General features: G+C 39.1%; 1 protein-coding gene across 1 annotated transcript in view; it reads left to right on the forward strand.

Moving 5' to 3' along the window:
* snd1 (staphylococcal nuclease and tudor domain containing 1) overlaps positions 1 to 18,852 on the forward strand; it is a 919,733-nt gene that overhangs the window by 744,825 nt on the left and 156,056 nt on the right. The window contains exon 18 of the mRNA XM_072241822.1: positions 14,265 to 14,409. Coding sequence (XP_072097923.1) covers positions 14,265 to 14,409 — 145 coding nt within the window. The remainder of the gene's footprint in view (positions 1 to 14,264; positions 14,410 to 18,852) is intronic.

Below are 18,852 nucleotides of genomic sequence, written 5' to 3' on the forward strand. Positions count from 1 at the left end.
GGAAACCCATGCATTCCATGTACAAACTCCTTAGAGATGACATCAGATTTGAACTCCAAACTGCTACTCTCCGAGCTGTAATTGTGTCATACTAACCCTTATGCTATCATAGGGATCCTACAAGCAAAAGTAAACCACTATTTTTTTGCCATACTGTAAAAATGTTGGTCAGGTTGAAATATTTAACAACTACCTCAGTATGCTTCGGTTTAATGTTTCCTGCAAAAACAAAACAACTTTTGTCAATACAGGAGCCCCTCAGGGTTTGCAGGAAGATGTTGGATTAGGTTATAAAGGCTGGGATTTTCCAGGGTAAGACTGTCACTGACACTTTTTGCATTAACTGGAACTTATCTGCATGTTGCCCAGCCTGTGTGGGGAGCAGCAGAGCCTTGATTGATAAAGTGGGGTTCTGCAGGAGACCAATGTGCACTACCCTCAAAACTACTTTGGAAGCCTTTGATAGCCAGCAATTTAAAATTCTGTCAAAGTAGTTATAACTCCAACATTTTAAAACATTTCAGAACTATTTAAAATATTTTTCTTAAAATGACAATACTAGAAGAATCAATGCTGCAGGGTCCAGGGTTAGAGTGCAACCAGACAATTGGTGGAGCTCAGCCGTTAAATTCAGACCATCTTTACTTGCTCTTGATTCTCAAAACGTATACTCATTTGCATTAAAAATGCCAGTGTGGAATATATACTAAGCACTAAGGTCTCAGCCAAAGCTATAATCACAAAGACCAGTATTCTACATACTGAATCAAGGGTGAAACAAGGATTATGATTATCTCTGGTAGCAGTCTGTCCCTGTAAGGCAATGATTTGCATCTTCAGTGTCTACTGCATGTTGACAATTGTATGATGAGTCACAGGAGTCCCATTCTAGTAGGTTACCCATTTCTCTGCATTCTCTTCTTGACGATCTGGGTTTCCATTTAACCTCACCTGCTGCTGTTCTGAAGAATCTCCAGTAACTCCTTTTTTGCTCCTTTTGTGCTTTGATTTCTCATTTCTTATTTACAGTTTGTCCTTGGGGTGGAGATATGGACATCCAAAAGGTTGGGACTAGTTGCCAGTTCACTTTTCGGAATATCTGTGAGAACTGAGTTGTTATCGATATGATGGCTGTGGCTGATCCTCTGCAAATGTGGCTGACTTAGGTGTCTATTGATAGCCTTCACACACTCCAGGATCTGTAAATTACTATCTTGCACTACTGTGGCTGTATCTAAGACAGAAAAGGTGGAAAATATTTAGCTTTTTTTTATATGTCTATGTTCTCCAGATCTGATTGCTGTTGAAAAGTGATGCAGGCCAGAAGCATTGCTTGGTGTTCTCCATCCAGAACACCAAGTACGTTCTTGCTCACCTTCACATAACAGTTGCAGCTTTTGCAGCATCTATGGTGATTCAGCATGGAATGACAGATTAATTATTCAACAGTCAAAATCAGATTCATATTCAGGTTTAATATCACTGACAAATGTCATGAAATTTGTTCTTTTGCAGCAGCATTGCAGTGCAATACATAAAATACTATAAGCTACAATAAGAAATATATTAAAAAATTAAATTAAGTCATGCCAAAGAGAGCAGAAATAGTCAGGTAGTGTTCATGGGTTGGTTCCTTGTCCATTTAGATGTCTGATGTAGGAGGGGTTGAAGCTGTTCATAAAATGTTGAGTGTATGTCTTCAGGTTCCTGTACCTCCTCCCTGATGGTAGTAATAAGAAGAGAACACATGCCAGATGATGGATAAGGGTTCTTAATGAATAATGCTACATTTTTGAGGCATGATCTTTTGAAGATGCCCTTGATGTCATGAAGCCTTGTGCCCATGATGGAGCTGGCTGAGTGTGAAACACTCTGCAGCTTTTTCCGATCCTGTACAGTGGTCCCTCCACACCAGGCAGTGATACAACCAGTTAGCATGCTCTCCCGGCTTAACTGTAGAACCAATCTCACCAAACACAAGTGAAAATAGCCTTACTAACTGATGGCAGAGTTCTGGGCCATGATGTACACCCTTCTGATTTTGATAATCAGTTCAAATGTTTTATAGGCATTAAAGGAGCTGCTGTGTAGGATAAACTCCTATTACAACTTAGTCAGCATATTTTAATTAACTCCCTAATGACAATCTGGCTAAATTCTATCTTATCGCTTTGGTAGGCAAGGCTGAAAAGCAGTTAGTGTTCCCTCTGTGGATGTGAAGGTATATGACTGTATTACCGAGAAGAATATGCCAGAGTACTGGTGCCAGAATACAAACTTGTTTAACACCACTGCAATTCTCTGAAGGTTTCAGTGCTGTCTCATCATAATTAACCTTATCTATTGTGTTACCGTGAAAGGAATAGATACCATTTCAATAGACCACAGCAGATTAAGTCCGTAGTTTCACAACTGAATGCTTAAGTAATATAGATAAAGGCAATATATAATAGCTTTTCTTTCGTGACTGCTGAATTGCGAAGATCATATCAATCACCTATAACCTCAGATATAGGGTAAATAATTTAACCAAGATCTCCTTTCTAGGTGGGCAATGCATGGAAATGCTTATCTTACAATGCTCGGTGATAACTTGAAGCTAATTAGCTAATTGAAAGTTATGTGGATATTTCAAAAAAAAATTTATGGAGATAGGGCAGGAAAATACAAGAATATCAGCAAGATCTTGATGAATGCTAGAATCAGTTCTAAGGGCCAAATAGCCTATTCCTGGTACTAATTCTTTTGTTTATTTGTTACTCCAAGTGTTCCGACTTCCCTCGCTCAGGTCTTTGTTGTAATTAATGAGGGTGGATCACTTGCTTTCAACGTTGCCTTCCGTTGCAGCAATGTTGGCCTCAAACCAGGCAGTATTTTCTGTTCTTGTACTGAGAGTGCAGTATGGTAATTGATGTATTGAATTGTATTCCAATTTGCTCCTGCACTCTTGTCTGGGAGTACTGGAGAGTGCTTGTTCACTGGATTCAAAAGCCTGCTGTTTTTATCTGCCTAGATAGTACGGCGGACATCAATGCAGAGACAGCCTTTCCACTCTGAGTGAAATACAGAATTCAGAACCAAATTGGAATATAATTTGATATACTATTTACAGCACTAGATTCTCTTATCATTAGATTCACTTATTTAAGGGAATAAAAGCAGCAACTGTTGTGCTCTGTATCTTGCAGTCAGGGCATTTTTTTTCCTCTGTCTCATTAATCTTCTTTGATTTACACCAACTTCAGGATGCTCAGTTGCAGTAAGTAAACCTTCAGCAGCCTCTCTCAGCCAGCATCACACTGTCTACTGTATGCTTTTCAAATTCTCTGTATCCTCAGATCATTGTTCCCTACATCCCTCTTTCTGCAAGATAAAGCCTGCTATTCAAATATTTTCTTGTTCTAAAAAAAGATAGTTAACCTAAATCATTAACTCTTTTTCTGTCTCCACAGATGTTACCTAATCTGCTAAATTTCCAGCATTTTCGGTCTTTATTTCAGATTTTCTGCATCTGCACCTTTTTGATTTTGGAATTCTAAATTGGTGTTCATGACTGATATATCCTTGAGTTTTGATATAGATTGCAGGAGTCAAATACATATCATTTTCTGTTTAACATAGATACTACTTTATTTCAAGAAATCAAATTTCAAAATTTAGACTCTAAATTTCATCTAGAAGCTGCAGAATTACCTTGAGGAAGTTTTTTTATTCTTTTTAAGAATCAGAAAGATGTATTTTAAATGAGGTTCCAAGAAGAGCAATTGTTTAATAGACACTCATTACATGAGTATCCCACGACTACCTCCTTGCTCTGTTAGACTAGATAGTACTCCTAAAGTTGACATTGCTATAATTATTTTTGATACAGAGACTGAAAAACACAATTGTGCAACAGATTTCTTTCTTTACAAATACAAATTGGAACTTTTGGGTGCAAACTACAATTTTGGTTAAGTTAATTTTGCATTCGGCTACTTAAATTTGTGTCCATTTTGCTGACATCAGGAAAATTAAATGACCAACTTTGTAATTCACTGCTAGTCGGTGAAATATCTCACAAAATTCACCAAGTGGGAGGGAGTGCTCTTTGCTGTTCACAGCTGTTGAGATATTCTTTCAGTTGATTGGGCGGTGGTGAGAATACTGGCCGCACACATTGCCAACTTGCCAGAACACTGTCTTTAGTAATGCCAATCATTGCCTCATCAGTGTCAATTATCTCTACACAGTAAAAGAGTTCTCTTAAAAAAAAAGAAAATGATGCATTTCAGAGGTACAGATGTGTTCAGAATAATTTACAACTGGAAATATAATCAAATAATATGAATTTCAAAAATCATAACATTTTAAAATTGAATTTCATACCACGGCACCATCTCTGTTTCACTACTTTGTGTCTGTGTGTTGAATTCCTACCATTATGTTTCAGTATTTTCTGGACAGCTTTTCCGTTGGAGTTTCTGCAGCTATCCATGGGAAGCTCTTGACTTGACAAGCTAGTTTCTGATGTTGCCAGTTTTAGTGGTCGGGGAAATAGTTTGCTTGAACCTTCTTGCCAAGCAACTAGTTAGTCGGTAGTACAATTATCAGAGCAGTCAGGCTCCTCCAGCATTATTTCTCGTTCCGTACTAGGAAGTCTCTTGGTTGACAGACACCTGATGATGGCAATCTGATCTGTGTTGTTTTTATGCTTCTCAGAATGAGACTAGATCGTCATATTGCATATGGTAGCAATGTGGTCTTATTGCACCATAGATCCCGAAGACGAATGATCTTCCCATTTCTACTGGTTACTGCTTCAATGTGTGCTGTTCTGAGCTTTGACTTGGAATTTTTGAATACTTCCAAACTAGAACCAGTGATGGAACTACAAAATGCGTATGAATGTTTCGATTTTTTATTATACAGAATATTTATATTTTCTCACATATACAGGTGCGCATTCCTTTATCCGAAATTCTGAAATCCAAAAAGCTCCGAAAACCAAAGTTTTTTTCGCTAACAGCTGACGTCACTCAGGTGTGATGTGGCAGCACTAACAGAGGCTGCCAGACATCAGTTGTGGCTCAGCGCTTGTACTGGTTACACGTGCATTTGCTGTTCGCTGATATTTTGTGTTCACTGTTGAATTCGTGTTTAATTTCACTGTGAAAATGTCAAAGAGCTGCAGATACCCCTATGGGTAACAATGAGAAAAAGAGAAGGAATCTTCTCTATCAATAACACAGAAAGTGGAGTTATTGCAGAATCTTGATCATGGTGTGTCTGTGTGGCGTTTTACTGAAGAAAATAGTGTCGGAAGTACCACTGTATATGATTTAAATAAACAGAAAGACAAGTTACTAAAGTTTTATAGTGACAGTGACGTTCTACATTTATTCCAATAAATTATTTACCATGTGTTTGATTGGGTTCATTTGAAGCTGTATATTTTTATGTTTTATTGAATGTTTTTGTTGGAAATAAAATTCTTCTTGTCATTATTCCCTAAACAATACAGTATAACAATTATTTACATAACATTTATATTGTATTAGGTATTATAAGTAATCTAGAGATAATTTAAAGTATAGGGGAGGATGTGCGTAGGTTTGGTGCGCCGCTGGGTCCTAAAGCCCACCGAACTGAGATAGGTTAAATAAGGGACTTGAGCATATGTGGTTTTTGGTATCGGGGGGGGGGGGGTCTGAAATCTAAAAAATTCTGAATTCCAAAATGCAACTGGCCCCAAGGATTTCAGATAAGGGATTGTGGACCTGTACTAATTTTGAAACTGGACAAAGAAAAGACATTTTAATCTTAAAAAGGACAACAGTTTTCTTTAATAAATATGTAATAACTTGTAATTTGCTTTTCCATTAAGAACATGGCATTAACTTACCTCAAAAAAATGGAATCTAATGGATTCACAGTTTGACAAATAACTTATCGAGCAAAGAAAGGGAATTGCTTAATGGAATTTTTGATATATCGAGTTAATTATGCAGTTTGCTAACAGTATGAAAGGATTTGTTTTGAATAATGTCTATGTATAAATCACAGTGGCAATAATAAAATAATTCCTACCCCTGCCTCACAAAATCCAGAAGGTGACTTAAAAGGTAGCTTAAAAGGAAGATTTAAATGTTGATGTCCAAGTTGCTGTTTAATATTGGTGACATTATACTATATACAGGATCAGGTGCAGTAGATGCATTGGAGGAACTTCATCTTGAATTGTACATACAGCAGCTCGGGCAAGTCCTTTATTTGTCATTTGGTCAAAATGTTGGAACTCTATACCTTACACCTCCCACCCCTTTTTGTGTTGTAGGCAACACAAAAAGATTGCCTAGTATAGCCTTCTCAAAAGCAACTTGTAATTTTAGCCTTGTTCCTTTCTTCAGTAATGCTGCTTAACTTTCTGCAGATCTCCAGAATTTTTTGTTTACATCTGCAATATTCTTTGGCCTTTTTAAAATAAAGCTTTAAAGTTGAACCAGTAAGTGTAAAGATGAAGAAATAGAAAGTAAATTTGAAGTCAACAATTACCTCGATGTAAGTGGAATAAGGCAAGCTCATAAAAAAATCAGCTATTAGAAACATTTGAAAGCCAAATGAATATTAAAGTAAAAGGGTAAGAGAGATTAGATTCAACTGATCAAATGAGTTTTTTTTCCATCTTTTGGCTTTTTCTGAATAGTGAAGTGAAGACTAAGTAACAATCTGTGTATTATCTGCCTCTTGGGGTTATAGGCATCAAGGTCTATAACCTGCTTCAGTGGAGTAGAGCTGATGAATACCAGGCCTTCTTCAGTAGCTGTGCCATGAGCATCATAACTGTTTGCAGGGGTTCTGCCTCGGGAAACATCAATGTTCTGTGCTTCTCTAGCATCAAATTGATTTTTTAAAAATGTTTTCATACTGTAATTATAGCCCATCCATCATCTTTAGCAACTCAAATTACAACGTCAGTTCAGAATTCTTGTAATCAGATATATACTTGTATATCTTCTGTGCTCCTGACTTCTGCTCTTGGATAAGCCCGGGGGGGGTGGGGGGGGTAGTTGCAAAATAATCCAGACCAACACAAGCATATGCTGAAAGGGGAGCTCCCATAATTTGTTTTCAATCTGTACCAAGTGAAATGAATTCAGATAAGTATTTATGAGTGACATACTGGTTCCTCACAGTTAGAAGAAAGAAAGAAGTCAGATGTCTTTTCCCTTCCTCAGAGTAGTTCAGTAATCCTGCTAGAAAGCCTGTTCCCTGGACAGCAAAAGGGAACTGTGTTTCGTTGTGATATTTTCTCAGCTGGATACCTGTTGACATTAGTTAGTTAGGTAGGTGACTCATGGACACTTGAAATTTATGGATTAGTTGTCCAAATCGACATTTAAATAAAGCTTTTGGCTGTGGCTGAGGAGGAAGGACAGAAACTGGGGGACCAACTAACCCCACTGGAAGCTGCAAGGCAAGGCAGAGAGACGTCCCTGTCACTGCTCCGCCACCAGGGCTAAAGGAGCAAAATATCAACAAAAACCAGCTGACCTAAGAACACTGTTGGAGCTGCGGTGGGCAGCAATGCCAAGCAGGAAATCTATTGTGAATCTTCCTGTTAATCTATTGAAATACTGAGAAAGCTTTATTTTTCTATGTATGTTGTCTTTATGATGAGACATTAAGCCAAGACCCTATTTCCCATTGAGCAGGAGTTCTCCAGTGTCCCACCAACATTTTCTTATATATCATCACCATTAATCATCATCAATTGTTTCATGTGTAACATTACTGTGTTAATTCACTGAGGAGATATGACTACTCTTCAAAAGTATTCATTTGGTGCAATATATTCTTCAGGAGAGAAAATTGGAAGGAAAATAATCCAAATGAGAATGAGTACTATATCCAAACTTGTTTATGCTTAAAATGTCACTGCTCCAATATGAAAACTAGCTATGACTTCTATTTCCCTTTGGAATCAGCCACATTTAGCCATTCACAGATAAGTGCATCCTGCACTTACATAGTTCTACCCCATATGTCCAAGACAAGCTGAGGGACAGATTTTGCTGCACTTGTGGTCCTGCCTCGTCATTGGACTTCACATGGAATCCATTGGCAGAGGCCAATCATTCTTCGATTTTTGCAGCATTATGCTTGAAGATCCACCTCTACATTCTCACAGCAGTTAGATCTAGACATTAGCTAGGAAACCCCATTAATTTCAATGGGTTGCTTCATGTGGATATTTGGAAGAAAACCCTATGTTCTGTTACTTTTATGCTTGTTTAAATTAAATTTAATGATTATAATTGCTTGTTACTTTGAATGTATTTTAATTATTTTTTAATATTTAGCACTACTTTAATAGTTTTGAATGCTGTATTTGTTAGCCTGTGTTATCAGGTTCTAAAGTATCACTTCTTGCTGGGCAACACACATAAAAGTTGCTGGTGATTCCAGCATCTGCAGATTTCCTCGTGTTTGCGGCTTCTTGCGGGGCACTGGGATAGATGATTGAATTTAGAAGAAAATATAAATCTGATGGATTAAGTGGCATCATTTTGTGCAGAATCTTATCTGATTTTGTTTTATGTACTGTACATAGCTTTAGATGGAATGGAGAAAACTATGAACAGACTTTGGCAAAGGGGAAAGCTTTTGTTACTTCTAAGTCAAGCTTTGATCGAGGGCAATCAAATATATATGCTTCTGAACAGCAAGACCAGTTAGATATGTTGAGAGGGAAAGGTGATTCATTGGCTCAGAATGAGTGGAGCAAAGTTGAATGAGAGAGGTATGCTGGAGGTGAGATTAGCAAGCTTTTGCCCCATGGGCATACCAACCTTGAAATTTAGAAGAGAAAGTGATGGAGCAATTGCCATTGCCAATGAAGCAATGACTGGGGTTTCTCAAAAACATTTAGTGAATGCCAGGAGAGATACTGAGAGAAATAAAGGAAATCCAAAGAGCATTCAAGTCTTGAGTGATAAATAATAGTTAAGAACAAGGCAATAAGTCATTTTGTCCACTCATTAAAAGTTAATGTAGTTCGAAAATAAAAGCAGTGCATATTCTTACACTTAATACTCTTGCACTACCCAAAAACCAATCTTCTCATAACAACCTATTATCTTGAAACATGGTTGCATACAAAATCTCTGTGAAGCATAAATTCTTATCTATTCCTCTGATATAACCAAAGACTTGCTGATTAGAAAGATGAGATGAACTAGCCTGATAAGTGATGGAGTGTTTAGAAAATGTAATTTTCCCCAATGTCTGAAAACCTTGCTGTATAAAAATACTAAGAAGTTTCAGCTTTATGAAATTTTAGTAGATTTAAAAAGAAGTGACAAAGGAAAGAGCATTTTATTGAAAATATCTCTGGGGAGCTCCTTTCATGTCTTTCACAACTACATAACTGATGTCGATGGAGGATATTCACTGAGTTCACCTTCGAGAGACCTTGCTTCATGCTCCACAGGGCAAATTTGGCAACAGATGATGTTTCACTTAAAGCCAGCTCGGGGGAAATAGCTATATGTACGCAAAGGGGAAATAGGCTTGAACCATCCAGGGATTGTGTTTTGCTGAAGGTCCCCCCCCCCCCCCCCCCCCGAGAAGACCTTTTGAATGTGTTATTTGGGATTGAATGTATGTTAATGAAGGAGCTTCTAGCTATGCACACAACTGTGGAAATTCTTGCTATGTATCTCCTAAGTGGTGATTCTCTCATATCCTCGGAGCCTTATTATTAAGGACATTATATTAATGCAGATCTGAAATTATGTCTGTAAGGGAGAGCATTGTTCTTGTCACTTCTAAAATTTAAAACATGTCCTCTTGTGCTTCATGCAGTCTGGAAATAGAACATGAAAGTTATTAACACAAAATCAGTTTGTGAAATAGACTATAGGAGTTATATAAGCAATCTACCCAGTCTAACCTTCCTCCAAAGTGTAAGTATTTTATTCACATGATGGACATGACCTGGATGATAGAAGATCAGAGGCTATTGGAATTATTACAGGAGTTTTAATGAAAAAGTGTGTTTTACTTTGCCTTTTGTGGCATGTCTTTTACTAATTCTCTAGTGACTGCTACCGAGGCGTAGTGTTGTAGTACAAATGGTGCCCAATGGACAGATCCGCTGGTGAATTGATGTGGTAGATGGCTGGTGCAGAAAAAATATGCTGAATAGCCACCTGTGTTCTAGCCAGTCTGTATTCCCATAGTCATATCTTTGTGTTTCTGGAGAGTTTTACATGCAACTGTCCGAAAACTTCCAGTTATAGAGATAATACATTGCTCAGGTTTTCAGTGGGTTTTGGGTGCTTGGAACCCAAGTTCCCACTGCATGAGTTACTTTTGTTTCAAATTGCCCTTCTGTTTCTGGCCAAACAGTCTTGAATCAATCCTGCTACACTCTGATTCAATGAGACAGTGTTGCCTGATGATGTGGAAATGTTCAATTTCAATGGAGTTATAGAGTAGTACAGGACAGAAACAGGCCCTTCTGCCCATCTCATCCATGCCAAAACCTTTGAAACTGCCTACTCAATAGACAATAGACAATAGGTGCAGGAGTAGGCCATTCGGCCCTTCGAGCCAGCACCGCCATTCACTGTGATCATGGCTGATCATCCACAATCAGTATCCAGTTCCTGCCTTATCCCCATAACCTTTGATTCCGCTATCTTTAAGAGCTCTATCCATCTCTTTCTTGAAAGCATCCAGAGACTTGGCCTCCACAGTCTTCTGGGGCAGAGCATTCCATATATCCACCACTCTCTGGGTGAAAAAGTTTTTCCTCAACTCCGTTCTAAATGGCCTACCCCTTATTCTTAAACTGTGGCTTGTGGTTCTGGACTCACCTGTCAGTGGAAACATGCTTCCTGCCTCCAGCGTGTCCAATCCCTTAATAATCTTATATGTTTCAATAAGGTCCCCTCTCAACCTTCTAAATCCCAGAGTATACAAGCCCAGTTGCTCCAATCTTTCAACATATGACAGTCCCGCCATCCCGGGAATTAACCTTGTGAACCTACGCTGCACTCCCTCAATAGCAAGAATGTCCTTTCTCAAATTTGGAGACCAAAACTGCACACAGTACTCCAGATGTGGTCTCACCAGGGCCCTGTACAGCTGCAGAAGGACCTCTTTGCTCTTATACACAATTCCCCTTGTTATGAAGGTCAGCATGCCATTAGCTTTCTTCACTGCCTGCTGTACTTGCATGCTTGCTTTCAGTGACTGATGTACAAGAACACCTAGATCTCGTTGTACTTCCCTTTTCCTAACTTGACTCCATTTAGATAATAATCTGCCTCCTGTTCTTACCACCAAAGTGAATAACCTCACATTTATCCACATTAAACTGAATCTGCCATGCATCTGCCCACTCACCCGGCCTGTCCAAGTCACCCTGCATTCTCATAACATCCTCCTCACATTTCACACTGCCACCCAGCTTTGTGTCATCGGCAAATTTGCTAATGTTACTTTTAATTTCCTCATCTAAATCACTAATATATATTGTAAACAACTGCGGTCCCAGCACTGAACCCTACGGTACCCCACTGGTCACCACCTACCATTCCGAAAGGGACCCGTTAATCGCTACTCTTTGTTTTCTGTCAGCCAGCCAATTTTCAATCCATGTCAGTATTCTGCCCCCAATACCATGTGCCCTAATTTTGCCTACTAATCTCCTATGTGGGACTTTATCAAAGGCTTTCTGAAAGTCCAGGTACACTACATCCACTGGCTCTCCCTTGTCCATTTTCATAGTTACATTCTCAAAAAATTCCAGAAGATTAGTCAAGCACGATTTCCCCTTCGTAAATCCATGCTGACTCGGACCGATCCTGTTACTGCTATCCAGATGTGTCGTAATTTCATCTTTTATAATTGACTCCAGCATCTTTCCCTCCACTGACATCAGGCTAACCGGTCTATAATTCCCTGTTTTCTCTCTTCCTCCCTTCTTGAAGAGAGGGACAACATTAGCCACTCTTCAATCCACAGGAACAGATCCTGAATCTATAGAACATTGGAAAATGATTACCAATGCATCCACGATTTCTAAAGCCACCTCCTTAAGCACCCTGGGATGCAGACCATCAGGTCCTGGGGACTCATCAGCCTTCAGACCCAACAGTCTATCCAACACCATTTCCTGCCTAATATAAATTTCCTTCAGTTCATCCATTACCCTAGGTCCTTTGGCCACTATTATACCTGGGCGATTGTTTGTGTCTTCCCTAGTGAAGACAGATCCAAAGTACCTGTTCAACTCGTCTGCCATTTCCTTGTTCTCCAGAATAAATTCACCCGTTTCTGTCTTCAGGGGCCCAATTTTGGTCTTAACTATTTTTTTCCTTTTCACATACCTAAAGAAGCTTTTACTATCCTCCTTTATATTCTGGCTAGTTTACCTTCGTACCTCATTTTTTCTCCGTGTATTGCCTCTTTAGTTACCTTTTGTTGCTCTTGAAAAGTTTCCCAATCCTCTGGCTTCCCACTCGTCTTTGCTATGTTATACTTCTCTTTTATTTTTATACTGTCCATTACTTCCCTTGTCAGCCACAGCCTCCCCTTACTTCTCTTAGGATCTTTCTTCCTCTGGAATGAACTGATCCTGCACCTTCCGCAGTATTCCCAGAAACACTTGCCATTGCTGTTCCACTGTCATCCCTGCCATCCCTGCTGGGGTATTGTTCCATTGAACTTTGGCCAGTTCCTCCCTCATAGCACCATAGTTCCCCTTGTTCAACTGTGATACTGACACTTCCAAGTTTCCCTTCTCCCTCTCAATTTGTAGATTACTCCCATCAAAGTACTCCCGTCAAAGTGCACCAGAACCATAGCCTTCTGTATCCCTACTATCCATGTACCTATCCAAGCTTCTCTTAAACATTGAAATCATTGAAATTATTCCACTCTCTCACAACCCCTTTTAAATATTTTTAAAAAACCATCTTTAAAAACATTGTTGGAGATGAAATAATCATAAAAGTACTATTACCAGGGATACCATATTATGACTGGTGCTACACACCTTTGATCTGCTTAACAGACATCCCACCCTGCAAAAACTCATTTCAGGGAGGTAGCACCATCAATTTGCGGGAGACTCCCGGAACTTCCGGGAGAGGTGAGATGTCTGCAATAGAGTAGCTCCTTAGCAGCTGGCCAGCTAGTTTAAATAACGTTAGCTATGCTAATGAAGGAATGACACCTGTTAAACTCACCTCAACATGTCTTTTACAGTCTTAACCCACCATGGGCAATAGAAAAGTCACTGTTACAAACAATTCAGCGAGCAACACAGTCATTATTTTGACCCCTATTAGGCAGGGGTACACTTTAGGGTAGTCTGGGGTGAAGTACGTTTTATATTTTCTCTTTTTGGAACACTCTGCCATGGCGCTCTCTCTCTCTCGTGGCCGCTCACGCTCTCTCTCTCTCTCTCTCTCGTGCTCTCGCTTGTGCGCTCTCGCTTGCTTGCTCTCGCACGTGCTCTCTCTCTCTCTCTCTCTCTCTCTCTCTCTCTCTCATGGCCGCTCTCACGCTCTCTCTCTCTCGCTCACGTTTGCTTTCTCTCTCGCTCGCGCGCTGTCTCTTGCTTTCCCTCTCTCCCTCTCGCGCTCGCTCTCAAAAAAATTGATTTCCGTGATATTGTATATAATTTGCTGGCATCAGGGAGCCACTATTAATATGCAGGAGACTCCCGGAACTTCCGGGAGAGGTGGGATGTCTGGCTTAGTCATTCATGAACTTGTGTGTGTGTGACTTTCTCTCTTTGAAAGTCTTCTTTAGTTGAAAACAAAAGTAGGTAAAAGATAAACATCAAGCAAAGGATCTATTGTGAGAGAAATAAAGAAACGGAGGGCTGGACGATATAATCCCATAGGCCTGCCCTACAATTCATTATGTCTGTGCCTCATCTACCTCAGTTCTTTTTCTCACTTACTGCCAAATCCCTTGATACTCTTAATGTGCAAAAATTATTGATCCTGTCTTGAATGTATTCAACTTCTCCAGTCTCGAGCTAGTGAATTGCTAAGGTTCACAGCCTTCAGACTGAAAAAAATTTATGTCATCTCTGTACTAAGTAGGTCTGTTGGGGAGACACAAGAGATGCAGGCCTATGAGATATTCGTCAGCCTGCTCAGAACTTCTAATACTTTCTTGTTTAATTATTTGTATTACTGCAAGTTTCTCTCAGGTCGCACTGAGACACTGCTCACTATTTCTTCATGACTTTTTTGTAGGTGTGGTCAAATTACGAGGAGCAGCCAGCGGAAGAAGCTGTGCTACAGGTTGCAGAGGAGAAAGAGCGCACAGTCAACTACAAGCCTGTAATTGTCACTGAGATTACAGATGATCTTCACTTCTATGTCCAGGATGTTGAGACTGGTCAGTACCTTTTAGCAAGGACAGGGATATTTAATTGTGCTTACTCTTGACTACCCTAAATCTACCATAGCCCAGTGAAAATAGTGGTATCAGTTATACAGCGGAAGCACATACAGAGCAATATCGTTTTCTTCAATATTGCTAGATGTAGGTAGAAGTTCCAGTAGGAAGACAGCATGTTGCACTATGATTCTCCCAGTTAACATGTTCTCACTTATAAGTTTAAATTTGCTAATTTCCGTGGTAGAGTTCTTAATTGCTACTATCACCCTGGCAGAGTTTGCCAGATAGCATTATGTACTGTACTAAAAGCAATATGGTTCAACAGTGATGCCGCTTGAGCGATAAATGTCTCACGGTAGCCATCTGTCACTGATTTACACTGGTGTCATATATTGTGCATTCCTGGAATATTTAACTACCCTTTTCCACCAGCATTTTAATTTTATTCCGTTGTAACATTTTTTCATAAGTATATATAAAATGATTTTTAAAATATTAAACTGTATGATCAATCAGTCAATTATAGGTGGACAGTTGTCAGATTTTACACTACTTCTAGTTCTGAAGACAGTCCACATAGGTTTTTTTTGTGCAACTGGACAATTTTCATAAGAATAAGAAGTTGGCTGAGGTCGAAAGGAGTATGAAGTTGTGAGCCAGCTTTATTCAACCTGCAGCTGATTCTGGTATGTGAATTGTAATAGTGGAAGTGGCATGCATTGTTTTATCTGTGAAGTTTAATGCTATCATGATATTTATTGTTGTGGGATATGGTTTGTTTTCTGAAGAAAGTAATTGAAGTAATGGGGAATGCAAATGGAGACAAATGGGTATTCTGAATAGCAGCTAACATGAAATCAGTATAGGAGGTAACACAAATTAGGATGAGGTGGCACATTGTGGAACATGGATGCGAATGCTGCTTAGCCTATTCGTTCTCAAGTGAAGTGCAGTTGATGGAGTACCAACCAATATTAGTAACTGCGACCATATTTGGGCCCCTTATCTTAGAAAGGACATTCTGAAACTGGAGAAAGTTCAACGGTGGTTCACAAAAATGATTCCAGGATTGAACGGCTTGTCATATGAAGAGAATTTTAATGGCTCTGGGCCTGTATTCAGCAGAATTCAGAAGAATGAAGCATGACCTAATTGAAATCTATCGAATTGTGCAAAGCCTTGATAGAATGGATGAAGAGAGAATGTTTCTTATAGTGGGAGAGACTAAGACCAGAGGAAACAGTCACAAAATAGAGGGGCAGGAGATTGGAGCTCAGGAGCAATGATAAAATGGCGGAGCAGACACAATGGGCCAAATGGCCTAATTCTGATCCTATATCTTATGGTCCTTTACTATAGGTAGTTGACAGTTCTACTCAAACCTGGTTTACCTTTTTTTTGATGATGGGCAGTTTGAGGCAGGTGAGAATGGGAGAGGAGGAGTCATCTGCCTATCATTTACCTCTCCCCTGCTTCATCTGTACCCACCCTTACCCATCAGCCTCTGTCTTACCCTTCCTTCTCATTTCAGTATACTAGCCATTCAGTGGGCTGAATGGCCTAATTCTGCTCCTATACCTTATGGTCTATCTTTGCTCTGTGCCCTCAATCCTGATGTGTGTAGGTAGGGTCACAACCCAAAATGTTGGTCGTCCCTTTTCTCTGCAGATATCACTCAACTTGCTGAGTTCTTCCAGCTGTTGTTCCAGATTCCAGTTGATTGTATCTCCTGCATAAATTAACCTGGAGTGGTCAATGGAGACCTTGTACAATATCAAACCGAGTGGTTGATTAATCAATGTAGGGAGAATTTTATTCTGCTTTTATCTTCTTTTTACTAGATTTTTTTAAAACATTGGCACTCAACACAGATATTCTCCTTCAAGACAGCTAAGATTTTTTTGAAAATATGCACCTTACAAATCACCTTTTGATTAATGGGAAGCTTACACTGCTATAAAGCCAGAATTTATTTCCCTTCTCTATTTACTCTTGAGATGTTGAATATGAGCTTTCTTCTGATTCATTGCTAACCCCATGATGCAAATACTCCAACAGTTGGATAAGAGTTCCATTATTTAGGTCAAACAATGATGGAAAAGATGAATGTTTCCAAAAGATATTGTGTGTGGCCTTGAAGCAAATTTGAAAGTGATGACATTCCTTTGTGCCCAGTGATCTTGTCTTTCTAGATGATTGTTATAGATTTGAGAGATGGATACTGTGGGGGGGAGCTTTAGTTAATTGCTATAGAGTATTTTTTATAACTGGTACGTGCTGCAACCATAGTATACTAGTAGTGGAGTGATTGATTGTTTAAGATGATGCTAATCGAGAGATTTTGATGTCCTGGAAGGTGTCAGACTTTTGGTGTTACTGAAACTGCATACATCCAGACAAGTTGCGCTCAGCTTCTTTCAGATAAATCTTTAGAGTCAAGATAAGAAGTGTGCAGATAGAGTAACTGTATAGGTATTAGAACAAAACACATTTCTTATTATCTAGTTCTTGTTTAATTTTCCATATCCTTTGCTTAATTATTCATACAGCCACTGTAGGAAAAATTGTGTTATGACACAGAACCAATGCAGTCTGAGTGAGTTCTTTCTTAAACACTTAATAGAAATTGGGGACAATGGCTTTTATATTCCCAAAAATACTGCAGTTAGAATGTCAGATGAGTTAAAATTGGGATTGGTCTTGATAGAATTCTCATTTCATCTTTTGCTAATTCCTTTTCCAAAGGTTAAGTACCCTGTTGCCACTCACACTTAAGTGACTGACTAATCATCTGGGATAGACACCCTTTGCTGACTATTCTGTAGCACTTCCCAGGGTCATTCTGAATATCAAAATGTTGTCTTTTGTCTCAGAATCTCCATAGTTGAAAGCCTTGCCTCCAATTGCTTTTACAAAGCACCTGAAGAGTAAATTGTATTTAGTATATGCACTTAGTTGGAAGTTTGCTGTGTTAGTTCATTAGAATCAAAGGTATTAAGAAATCTGAAGAATTATATGTTGAACCCTGGCAAGACTTTAGAGGAAATGCTGATTTTCCTACCACTGTGGTACTTGTAACTTAATTGCTCATATAACCAGTTGAAATAATTGTGTTGTGACAGAAAAAAGTGTGGTGTCTTTAAGTTTACTTAACTCTTTCTTGTCAGAAGCTGCACATTCAGCCTTTTCACATTCAGCATGGGGTTCAACCTACAAGGTTAGCACATTTTTTAAAATTAAGGAGAAGATCTTTTGCCTGCTGAATATAGAGTATTTTTAAATACAGCACAAAATGTTGAAAAGCCTACCCATTTTTAGAGTTTGATTTACCTTAATACTCCAGATCACATTTTAAAGTATGAATTCCATTTCAATAGAATATATAATAACATACTGTGGCGAGCATTTGGTCCATAATGACAGATGAGGAAGCTTGTTAACTCAACAACCGTTTTATTGTGATAAACACAAAACAGACAGAGGTGACCATCACACACCCCGGTTACAGTTTGGGTGATCCACAAATACACGAGCAAATAACTGCGTAACTCAAGCTAAAATGTGACAATAAATGAACTGGAACTCCCACAATAATCCCACAAAAGCATTTTAACGCAAGAACAATAAACAGTGCTGGTCATTGGAAATGCAAGGGTGGGCTGTCGACAACGCCCCCACTCTGGAGCATCACAATATTCTTCAGGTCCATTATGATATTGAGGGGAGAGATCAACAGTCTTCCTTTAGTCCTTGTAGTCATAAGTATTTAGTCTGTGGTCCAGTTATTTGCACCAGCTATTTTGCAAATAAAAAAGAGTCTGGCATTTTCCCCGAGTACCTGCCAAGATTGTGGAATAGGTTGCCATGCCATGCGGGCCAAAGAGCCTGTACTATGCTGCACTCTTCTGTTTCTACATTCAGTGTACAAAATGGGAGAAGAATAAGAATCAGCATGTGAAGATATCTATGTGAAAGAACATTGTGGTGAAAAATGAGCTTTTATTTTAAAATTGAAATGTTGTCATTTGCATACAGCATTCTCTATCCAGTCAGCTTGTCAGATGTATAAGGTGTATATGTAGCTCAAAATCCAGGAAATAGCAAACTCCCACCACAAGGAGGTGTTGGTATCAGTATTTAATGACTAACTATTATCATAGAACATACAGCTCATTACAGGCCCTTCAGGCCGCAATGTAGTGCCAACAATGTAACCTACTGTAGAAGCTGCCTAGAATTTCCCTACTGCATAACCCACTATTTTTCTAAGCTCTATGTCCCAATGTAAGAGTCTCTTTAAAGGACTCTATTGTGTCCACCTCTACCATCTTCGCTGGCAGTGCATTCCATGCACCCACCACTCTCTGTGTAAAAAAAAACTTACCTCTGACATCCCCCTTGTACCTACTTGCAAGCTTCTTAAATCTATCCCCCTCACGT

The sequence above is a fragment of the Mobula birostris genome, chromosome 23 (assembly GCF_030028105.1).
Source record: "Mobula birostris isolate sMobBir1 chromosome 23, sMobBir1.hap1, whole genome shotgun sequence".
NCBI classification, from domain to species: Eukaryota; Metazoa; Chordata; class Chondrichthyes; order Myliobatiformes; family Myliobatidae; genus Mobula; species Mobula birostris.